The following is a 15,694-nucleotide window of genomic DNA, read 5'->3' on the forward strand; positions in this document are numbered from 1 at the left end:
AAGCTGCACTTGGGGAAAGAGAGATTAATATTTTTTAGTGAGTTTTAGTATTGGGGTCTCCACCATACTGGAGTCTTGGATACACTTTCTCTTTTTTCGCTGTAAGCCCACAAGTATTACTTCTGAGCCATCTGTGTTGCTAATCACTCAGTCCCTTGCAAGGTCATGAAGGAGTGATGAATATAAATCGTCGCTGTTTCACAGATGGCAGTGGAGTTCCTCTGATTAACACTGGAAGAGGCCTTTCAGAAAAGCTTATTCTCAGAGGAGGAAAAAAAAAGACATGTCGTTTTCCTTGGACAGGAATGAGAGGATGTAAGATGAGGTTAGTCTGGTGGTGTGGACCAAAGCAGATGTACTGTTGTGAGCTTAGACCCATCCATCTCCACACCTTCCAAGTGAGTCTTGCAAAGCTGCATGTGGTTCATCTCACCTATTGCAGCTGGACCTCACATCCCTGTGCTGGCATGTCTGCGTGCATGGCATCTCATGCACTGGAAGAGAAGAAACATGAAATCTCTGTTAATTTTTAAATACAAGATAGATCTGATTCCTCGGGCTATTTTACATGCATCATTTACCATCTGAAGAAGAAATTACTCTTATTAGCAATTAGATGTAACGTCAGTCCCAGCAAACCTGCAAGAAAAAGTTTATGATAGCATAAAATGTGATGTTTCTCTTTTATTTTCAGTTCAGAAAGTCGCTTTCCAGACCTGTTACGCGGTGGTTCATGCACTCTTTTATACCAAAATGTTATGCCAGAAAAGAGTAAAATAGGCAGCAAACCATTTCCTTGAGCTGCTAAGCACTTTGCTGAGTTTTATTCCACGAACAGGTCCATGCAATTCCAAAGCTCTCCTTTTCAGAGCTGCTGTGGGTATTTTCAATGTGGATGGAGCACCTGAACAGCCAGACTTTGGGACTGTGTTTCTATAATCATAGATTGCCGTGCCCAGACCATAGTAATTCCAAATGGATCATAATTTCAACATACAGCAGCTGTAAAGGATTTTTTTATATATGTAATGTATTCTTTATGGAAATTCTCATTAATGCAAATAAGGGAGGAAGTCACTCGCTACATTACAGTGTGCGCATATCAGTAGATACCTCCTGACATTAGTGATGAAAATCCACTTCTCGTTATGATTACTTAGGAGTTTTGAATTCCTCATGTGTATAAAATGTTATGGGAAGCCATTATGTTCTTGGTACTGCAAGTATTCACATTTTATTGGACCCTTCAGCATTGCTATTAAATAAACAAAAAATACTAATGTGCTCATAAAATATATGAAGATTCCTGAAGTGCTATAATAATATAATATCCCAGCTCTCCTTCCAGTTGAAAGTCTTTTAAGTGTAATTCTCACCGTCAGAGGCTGACCCAGGAAACGTTTTTTTTAGCTGTGGGTAATAATCTTTATGCATGGCTTATGTTAGCTGTATGTCCTGGTTTACAAAGCAGGGAACAAATCTAGTTTCTTTCCTGGCTGACCTTGGACAAGCCCCCTTTGCTCTCTGCGCACCGTTAGAAGGGTGGTGGACCTGTACGCAGCACAGGTCGCTTGTGCCAGGTACTGTATCGGTGTTTCTGCCATGGTGGAGGGTTATTATTTGCCTGAATTACTTCTTCCGCGCGTGGCATAACCGAGAAGGTAGCAATTGCCGCAGTGAGGTCTTAAGCGAGGATGCGGGAGCAGGAGTCTACCTCTGGTTTCAGGGCTGGAGTGTGGTTGGAGCATTGCTGCTCTCTGCAGGGCTCGTCAGATGCTGCCCGCAGCCGAAATCCCCACCCGACTCTGTGGGAGCAGCCCCTGAAGTGCTAACAGCAGCCTGCCATTGATGGCCACTGCTGGGAAATGTAATGTGGGTTTCGGCTTCCAGGCTCTGGGCTGTCTTAAGTTAATTATGAGCTTTAAAGAAGGAGGAGAAAAACAGAGCGGGAGGAGTGAAACTGAGGACTTTGAAGTAAGAGTGACTGGGAGAGCCTGATAGAAGAGGAGCCTGCTTGTGGGCGAGAGGTGACGGGGATGAATGCTAGTCCTCTCCTCTTTCTGCTTTCAGTGAGGACCAGAAATGGCAGGAACTAACTCAAAAGTGAATGAAGTTATGGGTGAAGTGGTATGTTTGATACATTGCATATCAAGCCTGCTGGGAGGATTTAGGCTGCAGCAATCACTGAAAATGCAACTAAAGAATCATCTTTACCGTACAAAAATCTGAGCAACTGAGTCACGTTGGGTACATCTCAATACTGATTCTGTTTGCTTCTCTGTTTTTGCTTGTCTTTAGAGTATCAAATCTGTTGGTAGAGCACAGTCCAGTTGGGAGCGGTGCCTACAGGTCGGTGGGTGAGTGGCTGGAAGCCATCAAAATGGGCCGATACACGGAGATCTTCATGGAGAACGGATACAGTTCGATGGATGCTGTGGCTCAGGTGACCCTAGAGTGAGTAGTGCCCAGATCGTTTTCACCTCATTTGTTGGAACTGCAGAGGCGGGGAAGACAAACCATTCAAAAATATGTAGGGATGGGGCTGCAGAAAGGGAAACCATTACCCTTTGTTTGCAGTCAGCAGTTTCTCTTCTAGTATCTGTATTGATGATGAGAAGCGCAGACAAGACTAAAACTTACGGTCACTACATTGGCAGCCGGTACTTTGGCTCCTTTACTCACAGAAATTAATGCTTGAGTTTGAATAATTGCCAGGCTGTCCTCTCGACATAATAGCAGTTGATTATTTGGGGTTATCGACAAATAAAAAAATCCCACCCTACTAGTAAATGTATAGGAGTTAAGAGTCCCCACTGAGGTATACTGGCTTTACACCAGCTTAGCTGGTTTCAGTTGATCTGGACATAACCAAGTGGACAGTCAAGCCCAGTAAGGAGCAGAAATAGTATTCAACATTAACAGAAATAAGCATAGATAAAGCCGATGCCAACAGAAGAGCATCAGCAAACCCACAGCTCTAGGCAACAGGCTCCCTGGCTGAGACTCTTCCTTCTGAATGTGCCCTTGGTTTTTGCACGTGGGTATGACTGCAGTTGGGGTGGCAGCACTCAAATGACTCGGTAAATGCCTCAGGGCTGCTGATTTGTTATGTTCCACCTTTAATTGGTTGCCTTGCTTGTGTAATTATGTCTGTACTTTTCTCCTGCCGCTTACTGAAACTCACCCCAAAGCCTGCCTTTCTAGCTGGGTTAATTTGAGCTTAGTTTACTGCAGGCGTTAAGGCAGAACGGGAAGGATTGTGCTCCGTGCTGCTTTGGAGAAGGTCGCGGCTCTTCCAGCAACATGCAGATTGCCAGTGCACATACAGAATCGGTGCTGAGGATTAGGAATAAAACAAGAAAAATCCCCACATCCTACAAAACCGCAGCATTTCTCCTGTCTGCCACAGGGCTTGCTGTGGAGCTCACTGTACAGGGTAGGAGGTCCTCTGCACATGGTATAGGTTGGTAACATCTCCATGGAGTTCAGTTTTGCAATACATGCATGGAGAGAGTGCAGGAGCGTATCTGCTCTCACTCAGATTTTATTTGCTCCACTCACATCACCAATATTTGTCCCTTATACCTAGACTCATATAGCCTATCTTCAGGCATTCATGTGAAAACCCTAAGCTAGGGATTAAATACTCTCTAGTGACTGTCTAGGACGTCAGGGTGCATGGATTTCTACTTAGATCCTTTTTTGGGTGCCTGAGACTTACATGCCACTTCCCAGCCTAGTCCTGCAATTATGTGCCATGTTACTTTGGCTTTTGAGGACTCCATGGTTCCTTACCTGCTCATCTGATATAGCAGTGCTCAGAAACACCAGGCTTCGGGGCTCCATTTAGACTAGTGATCTGCAAACGTTGACCGACGAAGAGGTCCATCCCCAGGGTGGTCGGAGTCCACATGGCAGAAAGACCTAGCCAGAGGGTGAGTGGGAAGAGGAGGTATAGGATGAGGCAGTAATTTAAGAGAAAAGGAAAACACTGAAGCATTCCACTCTACTGTGCCACCTCAATCTTATAATCAGAGCAAGTTTTGGTAGAAAACGCAGATTGGCTAAAATATATCACAGACTAGTTGCTGTTTGGCTGAATTAGTCATATCAAAGAAGAAAATCAGGTTTCACAAAAGCTTCCAGTTTGTTCCACTTTAGAATTCTATGCAATTTCAAGAGCTCCAAAACAAATGCTCAGAAGTGAAATGCTTTGGTTTGGGTCAGAGAAAATGTTGAGTTCAAGCCCAAATTAATGTTCATTTTTGACAGTAAATTAGAAGTTCACTTACTCATGTAGCTTTAACAGTCTTAGCATCCATCTGTGCTGACACAGTCTTAGCATCCCATCCCACTGACAAAACTATTCCTAACCTCCCATTTTCCTGAGTGCAACATTTCAGATTGTGACATTATCTCCTTAACTTGACTTAAAAATTTAAATACTTCCCTATATTTACTCTTTGGTATTCCATAAATTTCAAAAATGTCCCCCAAAACCTTTTCAGGCTACCCAAAAAGTACTTCAAAATGGTTTTTCCAATTGGCAATGAACCAAGAAATCCATTTTCTGTACAGTTCTAGCCAGAAAGGCAAGTTGGTTTAAAAGTCTTTAAATAAGATTATAGCTGCCAGAGGTGCTCTGACCCTCACCAGCTGCAAACTGCCTCTAAGGCCCCCTCCACCAGGTCCCAGTATGTTCTCTATAGCACAACTGTCATCCTACTCTGGTCCTTTACTGGCCCCAGTGGAGACAACATGCCTGAGCTGCTCAGCTTCAGCTTTCTTCCGGGCTTTTACAGCAGCAGAGCAGTGCAGAGGAGCTGATGCCTGGGATCCTGGGGAGCTTCTGGGTTTGGGTTTTTTTTTTAAGCTGAAAGGTGACATTTCATTAATCCATCTTTCATTTCAGTTGAAACTGAAAAAAGGTTGAAACTAACTCCAACTAGTTAGTTATCCATGCCAGCAAATAAATTCCCCCCCAGCTGCCTCGGACAGAGATGCCTGCATGAGTCGGGCTTGGTTCTTTTAACAGCTCAGCCCGTGCACCTTTGCATTGCAGTGGTGGCTTAGCAAGAATGCTTGACCCCATTAGGGTTTATTTTTGGGAGAACTGTGTAAGGTTCATTAAAAAGCCAACCAGCCATCCAAGTCAAGACTTCTCTCATCCCTCTCTGTTAAAGTGAAAAAAGACAAAAGACCAGGTTCTCAGCTGTTAAAAAAACCATCATAGTGGCTTAAGAGGAAAGGTATCCCATGTTGAAGACCTGAACCACGTGCTCAGGCTGATGTAAACTGGCAGATTGCCCTTAAAATCAACAAAGTAAGGGAGAGAAGTGGCTCCTGGGTGGGCTCAGCTAAGACTCTCATGGGTTCTCCAGAAAATAAACACCGGAACAAGCAAAGTTCTTTAAAGGTTAATATATTGGGGGTTTTGATTTTCTGGAGTTTTTCATTTTTTTTCTCCCTGTAAAAGGGAACAACAAAACATTTTGTACTCTGCAAAGGAGAATTCAAGTTAAATGTTCCTTGTCATTTTTAATAGAGGCAACTGTTCAGTATATTCCAGAGCTGGGACTTGGGGGGATCAGGTGAAAAGATGATCTGAACATCTGAAAGTACCTTGCTTTCCCCAAACGACATCAGTAAAACATTCTTTACCATTTAAGAGGTTGCCTTCAAATACCATCCAAAATGAGCTTCCCCAAATTCAAACTGCGTAGGAGACAGATGTGGAAATTAGATGGAGAAAGGAGAGCTGGATAATCACTGCCAGAAAAGGCAGAAAAAAAAAATATGATGCATGTAAAGAATTCCTAAAATCTACTGAAAAAAAATTACTAGCGCTGTAGGAGGGGTTGGCCATAACGCTAATGGGACTGGTGACTGCAGGCACCCAGCTTGTGGCCTCTTTACAGGACCTGGTTGAGATGGTACATGTTCAGCATTTTTTTTAAACTCCCTCCCGCCTGGCACACAAAGCAAAATGCCCTGCTTCTTTCAAACTGATGGCTTGATGCATTTATTCCAGATAAGAGTAGTATTAGTGACAAATTTCTGAAAGCAAAAGATTAAAAAGCTAAAACTGGTGAATATCGCCCCAAGTCCTGAGCTCTGCCTGCTTAAGCAAAGACCTGAAAAATGTATGTGTTCAAACAAAGAGTGATTTCTACATTTAGCTCTAATTCTTGCAAAGGGACGAATCACCTTGTGAAAAGTGGAGCCTCACCCTCCACCCCCTCTTTCCAACTGGATATCAGACTTGAAGGCAACCTTTCCAGTGGACCAGACCTGCTCTTTAAACTTGTGGACCACCTAGTGACTTTGAGTGTGTCTGGAGCTCTTTCAGTCCACTGCAAGAATAACTTTACCAGGACAATACTCAAGAATAGATAGATCCATGACATGAGTTTCAGTCTGACCCTTGACTGGACCAATTACTAACCATGTGGACTACATACTTCCACCTTTTGAAAGATCTGTACTCACTGAATCTCAGGACACCCTGTTGTTTGTTACTAGATGAAGAGCTCTGAATATTTGTAATAATATGTGCTGTGTTGCTTTGCATTGTATATTTTTTTTCTTCTAAAATAAAATAAATTATTTATTAAAAGTTATACTTGATGAAGAGCATTTAAGAGTTCACCTGCTCTAGATGCTTATTCTTAACCTTAAATCTCAGTCCTGAGATTGTGATACTGTGTCTGCTTCTGAACAAACCAATTCTCATCTCGTAATCAAGTAGGACGAGAATAATGAATAAGAGCAGATGAACTCCTAAAGAAATTTTGTTTAAGTCCTCATTTCATGCAAAAGGCCCTAGCAAGTGGATTCCTCTCTCTTTAGCGTCTTCTGAAGGTCTTTGAGGTTCTTCTTCTTTCCCCTCATTCAAACTGACAACTAATTAACTCTGTGAGTAGTCCCAGTCTGCATGGGCAATTGTAGAGTTACACCACGTGAAGAAGAGTTGTGAAATCTGGCCTGGATGGGAGACGAAATACAAAATATCTGTGGTAGGTTGACAGCTGCTGGCCATGGAGATCTTTCAGGAACCTGGCCCTTTTGCTTGCATGACTAACCGTCTGGTGAGGGGGATTGTATTTTATGTGGTAATCCAGTCCTAGTCTACACTGTGTTTGACAAACTGGTCCATGGTGTATAAGTAGTTCTGTTTGTAAATAAAATGTTTTAAATATATTTCTTACAACCTGGAGACCGTGAATTCAGCCCTTGCAAATGGAGGATATTGCAGGGAAGGGGGATACTGTGTTGTCCCTGGCACGTTGCAGCTGGGTTTCTATACAAGGCAGTGGTAAGAAAGCAGCATGCGTGCAGCGGTATACAGGTTGTTTGGGATGAGCTGACACCAATTTTCCCTTTTATTTCCTTGGCTTTTTGGTCAACTTAGGTTGGCCTCTTAGTACTGTGTTAGCAGGTGATTTGAATTCCTGCCTGTTTCTGTTTTCAGCCCTATGTGAATGAGAGAGAAGTGAAAAGGGGAGACTTCTTCCTGAAACAAGAATAAAAGTTGTCTTGTTGCTGCGGGGGTCAACTATTTTGAAGTAAGGAGACCCCACAGCACATGGGTGCACGTATCTCCATGGCCTTGGGGAGCACCCATGCTGCTGCCGCAGCGGCGCACACAAAACCCGGCACCAGGGGTTGGGGCATTTGCACAGCAAGGTGCAGCCTGGATCCTGATCGCAAGTGTTGTTTGCCTCTGGGTCTTAGCTGTGCCTTTTCTTGCAGGGAATTGCACATTTCTATTGCAAAGCCCCAGTAGATACCCACGCACATCTCCTCTGCAGAGCTGAGCCCAGTGAAATTACAAGTTTGCTGTGGTAACGTCAGCCAGGCAGCTCCGGACTAGAGCTTGAGAACAGATGTTTTGCAGCCCTTTGGCACAGAAGTTGGGGTTTTTTGTCCGAAAACCAGCTGGTTTGCGGACCAGATTTTGTTTAAAATTGGCGTCTGCCTTACGCCACTTTAAGTCCTTCAGCGCTGGATGCACAGCAGCATGCAACATGCTGTAAGTCACGCTTGAAAAATGGGAATTAAAGCTCCTGCGTTCTCTAGGCTGTTTTCGGAAAGTTTTGTTGCTGGCTTTGCAACATGTGAGGTGGCTTTTGAATAAAGCTGCTGATTTTATACCAGGTGAGCATCTGGCTCAGGAGCTGTTGTCTTCTGGTCCGTCTTTGTGGAGGTGAAAGACCCAACGGTAGTTTTTTTTCCCCTCTCTGAGGAGTCCCGGTGCTTCTGGCCGGTGGCTCCACATTCGAGAGGATTTGATATTCAAAAAAAATAGGCTGGATCCCCTGGTGAGCAGCTAATGGATTGAAATCAGAAACTCCTTTTTCTTCTTTCTCTCTTGTAAATCAATGAGGCACTCCTCAAGGATATTGAGTTAAGGGGGAAGAAAAAAAAGCTGTGTAGTGAGTAGATTTTTTTCTTTCTATTAGACTGATGGAGCTGCATGTGAAACGCCAAGATATATATGCCTTTCTCATAGTTTCAGGCTATTTTTTTCTGCATAACATGCAAGAGTACCAGAAATGATGTATCTGTGAAATACGTGATGCTGGATTTTCAAATGAGCTCAGCTTGCACTTTAGATACCTGGGGAAAAAAAAAAAAGCTGAATTTTCAAAAAGTGCCAGCAGAGCAGCACTGAGCAGGGGGAATATGGATGTTGGCTCTTTTTAAAATCAGGTCCTATACTGGCTTGGTTTTGGGGGTTTTTTTTGATCTTTGGTGTGAACTTCCAACTGTGCTGTGTACATAAAATAAATTGCATGTAACAATAGCATTACTACATTTGCCTTCATTATTAAGATGGCTTGCTGAACTAGTTTCACAATTCAGTGGAGGCAGAAATGAAAGCATTGTCCCCCTGAGAAGGTAGACACCTTTTGCAGATGCTGCAGCCTTTTCTCTGCCAGGTAAGGAGTGCTGCTGATGTGTCTCATTGACCTCCCTTGCTCCGTGCCCCTTACGTTGTGATTTCCCCTATGCATTGGTGAGATGCGTCACCAAAAAAGGGTACGATAATGAAATGAAGTGTTTAGCCTGGAGCAGAAAATCTGGTATTTTCCAAATCAAAAGGCAGAAAGCGTGACAATCCTTGGAGAACAACAGATCTAGCTTTTGTCTTCAACCAGCTTATGTGTTAACGTATCAACCTTCACTCAGGATTGCTTTTTATTCAAAGCAATGTTCATCTAGGTAATTTTTGGACATGGATGGTTGGTTGTATTCGCACAGGAATCTGTCCAGAATGTGAAGCTGCTGAGAGAGGTGCACCTCCATGGGTAGCTCACACAACGTTACGTGAAAGTGTTTTGGTGGTCATTGCATGTGTTCACCTGCAATTCAGCATGCAGCCATGCTGTGAGCTGTAGGCCAGGTTTTCAGTATGTCTCAGGTGATGGCTGGGCTCCCGGGTGTCGCTGGCCATCCCCAGCCCTTGCACGCACCAGCCCTACCAGTGTGGTTTCCAGAAAGCACCTACATGTTCGAGGAGGCCACGTCCCGCTGGCTTTCGGTGGAGAGCTTTCTCCTAAAAGACTTGCACACAGGGTGTCAGCAGCTCTGGGATTCACGTGTGTATTGGCAAGACTGTAGAGTCCTACTTTGAAAACATCCTTTATTCAGTCCAGCCTGGAGGTAGAAAGCGAGGTGCTGGTATTTCTGTAGTGGAAGTCTTCAGACAAAACACCATGTCTCCTCTAAGTCAAACTGCTTCTCTGACAGTCTCTCTGTCTTGTGTTGGAAACACGGATGCACCTGTCTTGATGTTTCTTCTGAGCTTTTATTCCTACAATTTCTTTGTTAACACTTTTCCCCCTAGAAAGAAATCCCTACAATTATACTCTGCCATAACCCATGGCCTTACCTGGCTTTAGATGTGTCATTGAAACTGATCACCCAAGGTCCTGCTGTAGTATCTCCAGGGGACGACTTGTCCCACTCCTGCCTTTGGATGAGATAAATTGTCCTGTGGAGGTGCCTCTTTCACGCCATCAGCATGAACCTTGGTGATTACCTTTATCTACACACCTAAATTTTAGAGAGCTGAGCTTCTGAGAAAACAATCTTTCCTCCTAATCCTGCATTTCACATAAACTACCTTATTTTACAGCTTTCCTGTAATGGCAGCCCAGTAGGCAGACTGTCATGGCTTAACCCCAGCCGGCAACTAAGCACCACACAGCCGCTTGCTCACTCCCCCAGGTGGGATGGGGGAGAGAATCGGAAGGGTAAAAGTGAGAGAACTCGTGGGTTGAGATAAAGACAGTTTAATAGGGAAAGCAAAAGCTGCACACGCAAGCAAAGCAAAACAAGGAATTCATTCCCTGCTTCCCATCGGCAGGCAGGTGTTCAGCCATCTCCAGGAAAGCAGGGCTCCATCACGCGTAATGGTTACTTGGGAAGACAAACGCCATCACTCCAAATGTCCCCCCCTTCCTTCTTCTTCCCTCAGCTTTATATGCTGAGCATGACGTCACATGGTATGGAATATCCCTTTGGCCAGTTGGGGTCAGCTGTCCCGGCCGTGTCCCCTCCCAACTTCTTGTGCACCCCCAGCCTGCTCACTGGTGGGGTGGTGTGAGAAGCAGAAAAGGCCTTGACTGTGTAAGCACTGCTCAGCAGTAACGAAAACATCCCTGTGTTATCAACACTGTTTTCAGCACAAATCCAAAACACAGCCCCATACTAGCGCCTATGAAGAAAATTAACTCTCCCCCAGCCGAAACCAGCACACAGACTCGACACAAATGCCTTTGGCTTGTAGAATTCACCCAAAAAACCCCATCAAACATGGGTTTACAGGAAGATTTGCAAAGGTCCAGAGGGGAACTGCGTTGCCAATTCCTGTTAACTTTAGGGGGTCATGGGGGTGGTGGCCATGCTCGCGGCTTTTGCCATTCAGCTCTCTGTAGGAGGTGTCTCTAGGATTGCGGTTTGTGTATATTTGGCTTTACCTAGTCTGAAGAGGAAGGAAGCGTGGATTGACATCACTCCTCACCGCTCATATCTGAGATCAAATACCAGCCTCTCCCAGGAGAAGAGGAAACTGCAACGCAGGCTTTCTTACATGGCTTTTCTCTTGGAAATAGGACTTTTCATGCCTCGCAGAGTCCTTGGCCAAAGGTGATGCTGACGCTTCACTGTCTGGTTTTTCTCCTTGGCCAGCAAGGTGATCTCAGTCAAATCACATCACCTCTCTGAGATGCTGTCAGCCATTAAAAACATTAAAAAAAAAAAGGGGAAAAATTAAACTTGCCAACTAAACTTGGCTTTGGGAGCCACCAGTGGTAAGAGGTAGGCACTGGCAGCAGCATCGGCGCGTGCGGCGCGTGGTGTGCGCGGCGGCGTGTGCCTGAGCGGTCCCTGGAACCAACATCTGCTTTCTCCCACAGGGATTTGAGGCGGCTGGGAGTGACACTTGTTGGTCACCAGAAGAAGATAATGAACAGCCTTCAAGAGATGAAGGTCCAGTTGGTGAACGGGATGGTGCCATTGTAACTTGGTTTTAAAGTCGCCTCCTCAAGTGGGTCGGCCCTGCACTTTGTACACTAGCCCTGAGATTTATTTTGACTAAAAAAAAAAAGAAAAGATAAAAAGGGAAATTCAGCGGTTTCTATAACTGAAGGACGATGGCCTCTGCCGCAGCATTTCTAAAGCAGTGTTTGACTAAAGTTTTCCTTTTCTTCCTATTTGTGTCCTCATTTTCATGAAGTAAATGTAAGATGCATGGAACATGGAAGCAAATCTGCTGTACGTGAGGTTAACCCGTCTCGTAAGCTTCAGCGACAACGACAACAAGCCTTCCCACCACACATTGTCTGTACATGGGAAATATATATATATATATATATATAGCACCTTTATATACTGAATTACAGCAGCACATGGTAATACTTCCAAGGACTGACTTGAGTGGAGAAGTTTTGTAGCCATTCGTGGGCTCCCAAAAGCTGCGGTTTACTGAAGTTTAACTTCGAGTCTTACTTGTCTACAGAAGTGTATTGAAGAGCAATATGATTAGATTATTTCTCAATAGATATTTTGTTTTGTAAATTTAAAGAAAAGAAAAAAAATGCTGTTACACAGCATTAAGTTATAGAGACTAGTGTATAAATATGTCGCTTGCTCCATGGCAAATACAATACAGGGTGTATATTTTGTTTTCCTCCCTCTGTGTTACCAAGTTCTTTTCGTTTGCTCTTCTGGGAGGATAATACATGACGAAGATGTATATATACTGTACAGTTTGCTACGCATCAGGTACAAGATTGGGGCTCTTTCCTTGGTTTGTTCTCTTTCCCCCCTCTTTCGCTTTGTTTTGTCTCCCTTTTGTGTTACCACTACGCTTTGTATTTTTGCTGCTGTTTGGTTTGAGCAACATATAAAGCCTTCAGGAGTTTTGATTACATATATGAGGTAGAAGGAGTCTGCTTAAATAAAAGACGTCGCCCCCTTTTCCTTTCCGCTGCTGGCTGGGGACGTCCAGAAGAAGAAAAGTAAAACATCTGGTTCTCAGTGGCCTCCAGCGACAACATGGTATTGGTTTTCGTGTGTATGAGTCCTGCCCAAAGATAGCGTGGGATTACCTCCACACTGGCGTTTCAGCCCGGTAGCCATCACCCAGTGCAGCCCTCACCCCTGTCCCTGGAGCCCGGGAGAGAAACCATGAGGTGGTTTTAGCTGGAAGGAAGGGATCTTGCTGTTCCTCTTCTCATTATGGGGGTTAAGTCCTGGGGTGTGGTGTGGAGGCGAGCCCGTGGTCATCCAGCATGGAGATTTTGCAGTATTTCCCCCAAAGCAGTGGTGGCGGTGGTATTATTTTGGGAACTGTGCTGTCCCAGGTTGTCTCTCTGGGCATTTTTGGTTTGGGTATGGACCTCATCATTTTGGGGCAGAGCGCAGAGAGGAGGGAAGAGCAGAGCAGCCCAACATGGTCACAGCGGTGGCATCCCGTGGGCGAGAAGGTCCCATCCACCTGGGTCTGGCACGGCTCGGGTCAGCACTTGGTTGTAGCTGGGGTTCAATGTGTTCATTAAAGCTCACGGCTGCTGTTTTCAGAGGGACTTGAGGGCAACCCGATCCCCTGGGAATCCCACCAAGAAACAGTTTGGGGCTGTCCTCCTCCTTTTGTTGTAGATAGGATTAATCAGCGCAGCCAATTTGGTATTCATAGGTTGGGCTTTTTTTTGTGAAGGCTTTGGTAAAGATAAGGATTTAAAAATGGCTCAGCAGATGGCAAGCGTTTGCTGTTTCTGTGTATATCGCTTCCTTAGAGGTTGGGTAGCATGTTGTAGCATCCTTCTTTGGCGGTAACATCGACATACTGACTTGCCGCAGCTCCCTTCGTCCCCGGCACTGCAGAGTCGAGCCCGAGGAGCCCATCCAGTGCCGAAAGGAGGCCTGTGTCCTTCATGTCTTGCAGAAGCAGGTGTCGAGTGCCACCTTCAGCTGTTTCAAAGGTCGGTCTTCCATTTCCCCCAAGCCTTTGGATGAGATTTGATACAAAGAATGGTTTCTAAAGAAAAAGGAAAAGTCTAGGAGGAGAGGATTGGGTGGTTTTTTTCTTAGCAGCAGGGCTTTGCTTGCTTTCAGCAGGGCTTCTTCAGGCAATATTTGCCTGTTCTGAAATGGCTTCCTCCTCTGTGAGCTGCTGCCGAGCTCCTCAGGAATCGGGAGAAATAGGAGGGAGAGGAGCCGCGGCGAGGTCTGACAAATCTTGATGGTGTGATTTCTCATCCTGTTGTTTCATTTTGGCAGCCACCGGACCTCAAGAGAGGAGGGGGGAATCAAGTCATAACAATTTCAGCACAGAAAAGAGATTTGTCATATAATAAATAAGATTATTAGAGCTGTCAGCAGAACAGTCTTGGGATTATTTGTGCCTCCCCGCCTGCAGCACTTGGGAAAATAACCCGTAGGAAGACAGAAACAACTCGTTTCGTCGGGAGGAATCGTTCGGTTGCCGCCCGCACCCGTCGGCCGCACCGAGAGAGATGCTATTAGCAAATATGCAGCACTTTCTGCCTTTCATCTCCGCTCATTCCTTACCTGTTGGCTCTGCGGGATGAGTTGGGTTTGGTCTTTTTTCATGGACTTTTAACAGCAAAATCCCCTTTTCACCATTTGTGGGGTTTTAAAGGCGTATGCGGTGTGGCTGGGATGCATACCAGATGCTGGAGTAACCTTCAAAATGATGAACTAGTGGGAAAACAAACTGTTCTTAAGCCCGACTGCATTTGTAAATAGGGCACCTCTTCTTGGTTCCTCCAATAAATAAATAAATAACCTTTTCTATTTATTTCAAGAGCTGTTCTTGCTACAGATCTCTGTATAATAGGCTTTGTTTTGGAGCTAAAAAGAAAATAAAATGGTGTTTTAATGAGTAGGGTCCAAAAGTTACAGCTTCTATGTCCACAAGCAAATTCCAGAGACAACGGAGGTTTTCAGTTCCCATCCAAGAACTGCAAGTACTCTGTATTTTGGGCATGATTGTATATATTGGGGTGCAGCAGAACGAGATGACAGTAATATTTTACTGCTTATGCTCTTTGTAAGGGCCGTAGGTGGATTTCCTGCCTACGGTTAAGTCCGAGCGCTTTGCTTTTCCAGCTCACTACTGCTGCGGCTGATCCAACAAATACTTTTTTCCCCGGTATATTTTGCTGCTAATTGCGAGGAAGATATTTCAAAGGATCTGGGAGGTGAAAAGGCTCTTCTCGATACAGTTTTTCCTTTTGGGAGAAGGAAGTGTCCCCAGCATGGCTTGTGTAAACTGACCCCCTTTCATTGTGTAGCTACCATTTGGAAAAATTACCTGAGCATAAAAAAGGAAGACTGATTTAAAAGAAAAAAGAAAAAAAATCAGTTCAAAATTTTATTTATTCCTTCTATATGTTAATGGCGAGAAGAACAAAAAATGAAGGTAAAAATTTGTTTTGTCTATTCAGTGTTGAATATAATGTAGAAAGTCCCAGTGGTCAAGAAATTGTGACTCCTTGGACTGCTGTGGTCTTGAAATTAGTCGTTAAGGTGTATGTAAGATACATCAGTAGCAGTCTTAAGAGTAACGCTTAGTTTCCAATCCTTTATTGTAATTCCTTAGGGCAGGTAGGGCGGGAGCTGGTGCATCCCGCGCTGCCAGAGCCGCAGCATCTGTCTCAGCTCCTCGCATCGGCGTTTTATCTCATAGGAGACTGTAGCATTGCTGTATTTATTCCTCCCCTTCCCCCCCACCTCCTTGGATGCTCTCTGTGCATTTTGTTTGTGTACATGGGTTTTTTTGTAGTGTAAGATATGAAATTTTCTATTTTTTCATAAAAATAAAAACCTTTGACTAACAGTGACATCCAGTTGTGGATCACACGCACGCGTGCCCCCTTGGCTTTCCACAAAGCATCAGGATTTTCGCCCTTGGAAAGGAAATAAATTCTCTTTATTTTTTTCTCTCCTAAACAGACTTGGTGCTAATCTTGTGGTCCCTGGAGGAGAGAGGGGCCTCTGGGACGAGGAAGACATGTAGACCCCATATGAAGGCATCCTATCTTGTTACAGGCTGTTCACTCTTTCCTCTTTTTATTTTGGGGGGAAAAAATCTGCTTTTTAGTCTGGTTTGTGGGGCAAAGCACCTGCTGAACCAACCGAGCTCTAGAGCAGGCCCTGGCCA

The 15,694-nt window shown here is 44.6% G+C and overlaps 1 protein-coding gene across 6 annotated transcripts in view; it reads left to right on the plus strand.

Moving 5' to 3' along the window:
- The window catches only part of EPHA5 (EPH receptor A5), a 196,891-nt gene extending 181,521 nt beyond the window's left edge, over window positions 1-15,370 (plus strand). For 4 of the 6 annotated variants that reach the window (XM_076336961.1, XM_076336955.1, XM_076336960.1 and 1 more), the window contains 2 exons: window positions 2,299-2,454; window positions 11,424-15,370. In XM_076336961.1, coding sequence (XP_076193076.1) covers window positions 2,299-2,454; window positions 11,424-11,529 — 262 coding nt within the window. In that variant the 3' untranslated portion in view covers window positions 11,530-15,370. Of the gene's footprint in view, window positions 1-2,298; window positions 2,455-6,196; window positions 6,332-11,423 lie in introns of those variants that run through there. The other 2 variants (XM_076336958.1, XM_076336959.1) reach the window with 1 other exon arrangement.
- The last annotated feature ends 324 nt before the right edge of the window (window positions 15,371-15,694 follow it).

The sequence above is a fragment of the Aptenodytes patagonicus genome, chromosome 4 (genome assembly GCF_965638725.1).
Source record: "Aptenodytes patagonicus chromosome 4, bAptPat1.pri.cur, whole genome shotgun sequence".
Classification (NCBI taxonomy): domain Eukaryota; kingdom Metazoa; phylum Chordata; class Aves; order Sphenisciformes; family Spheniscidae; genus Aptenodytes; species Aptenodytes patagonicus.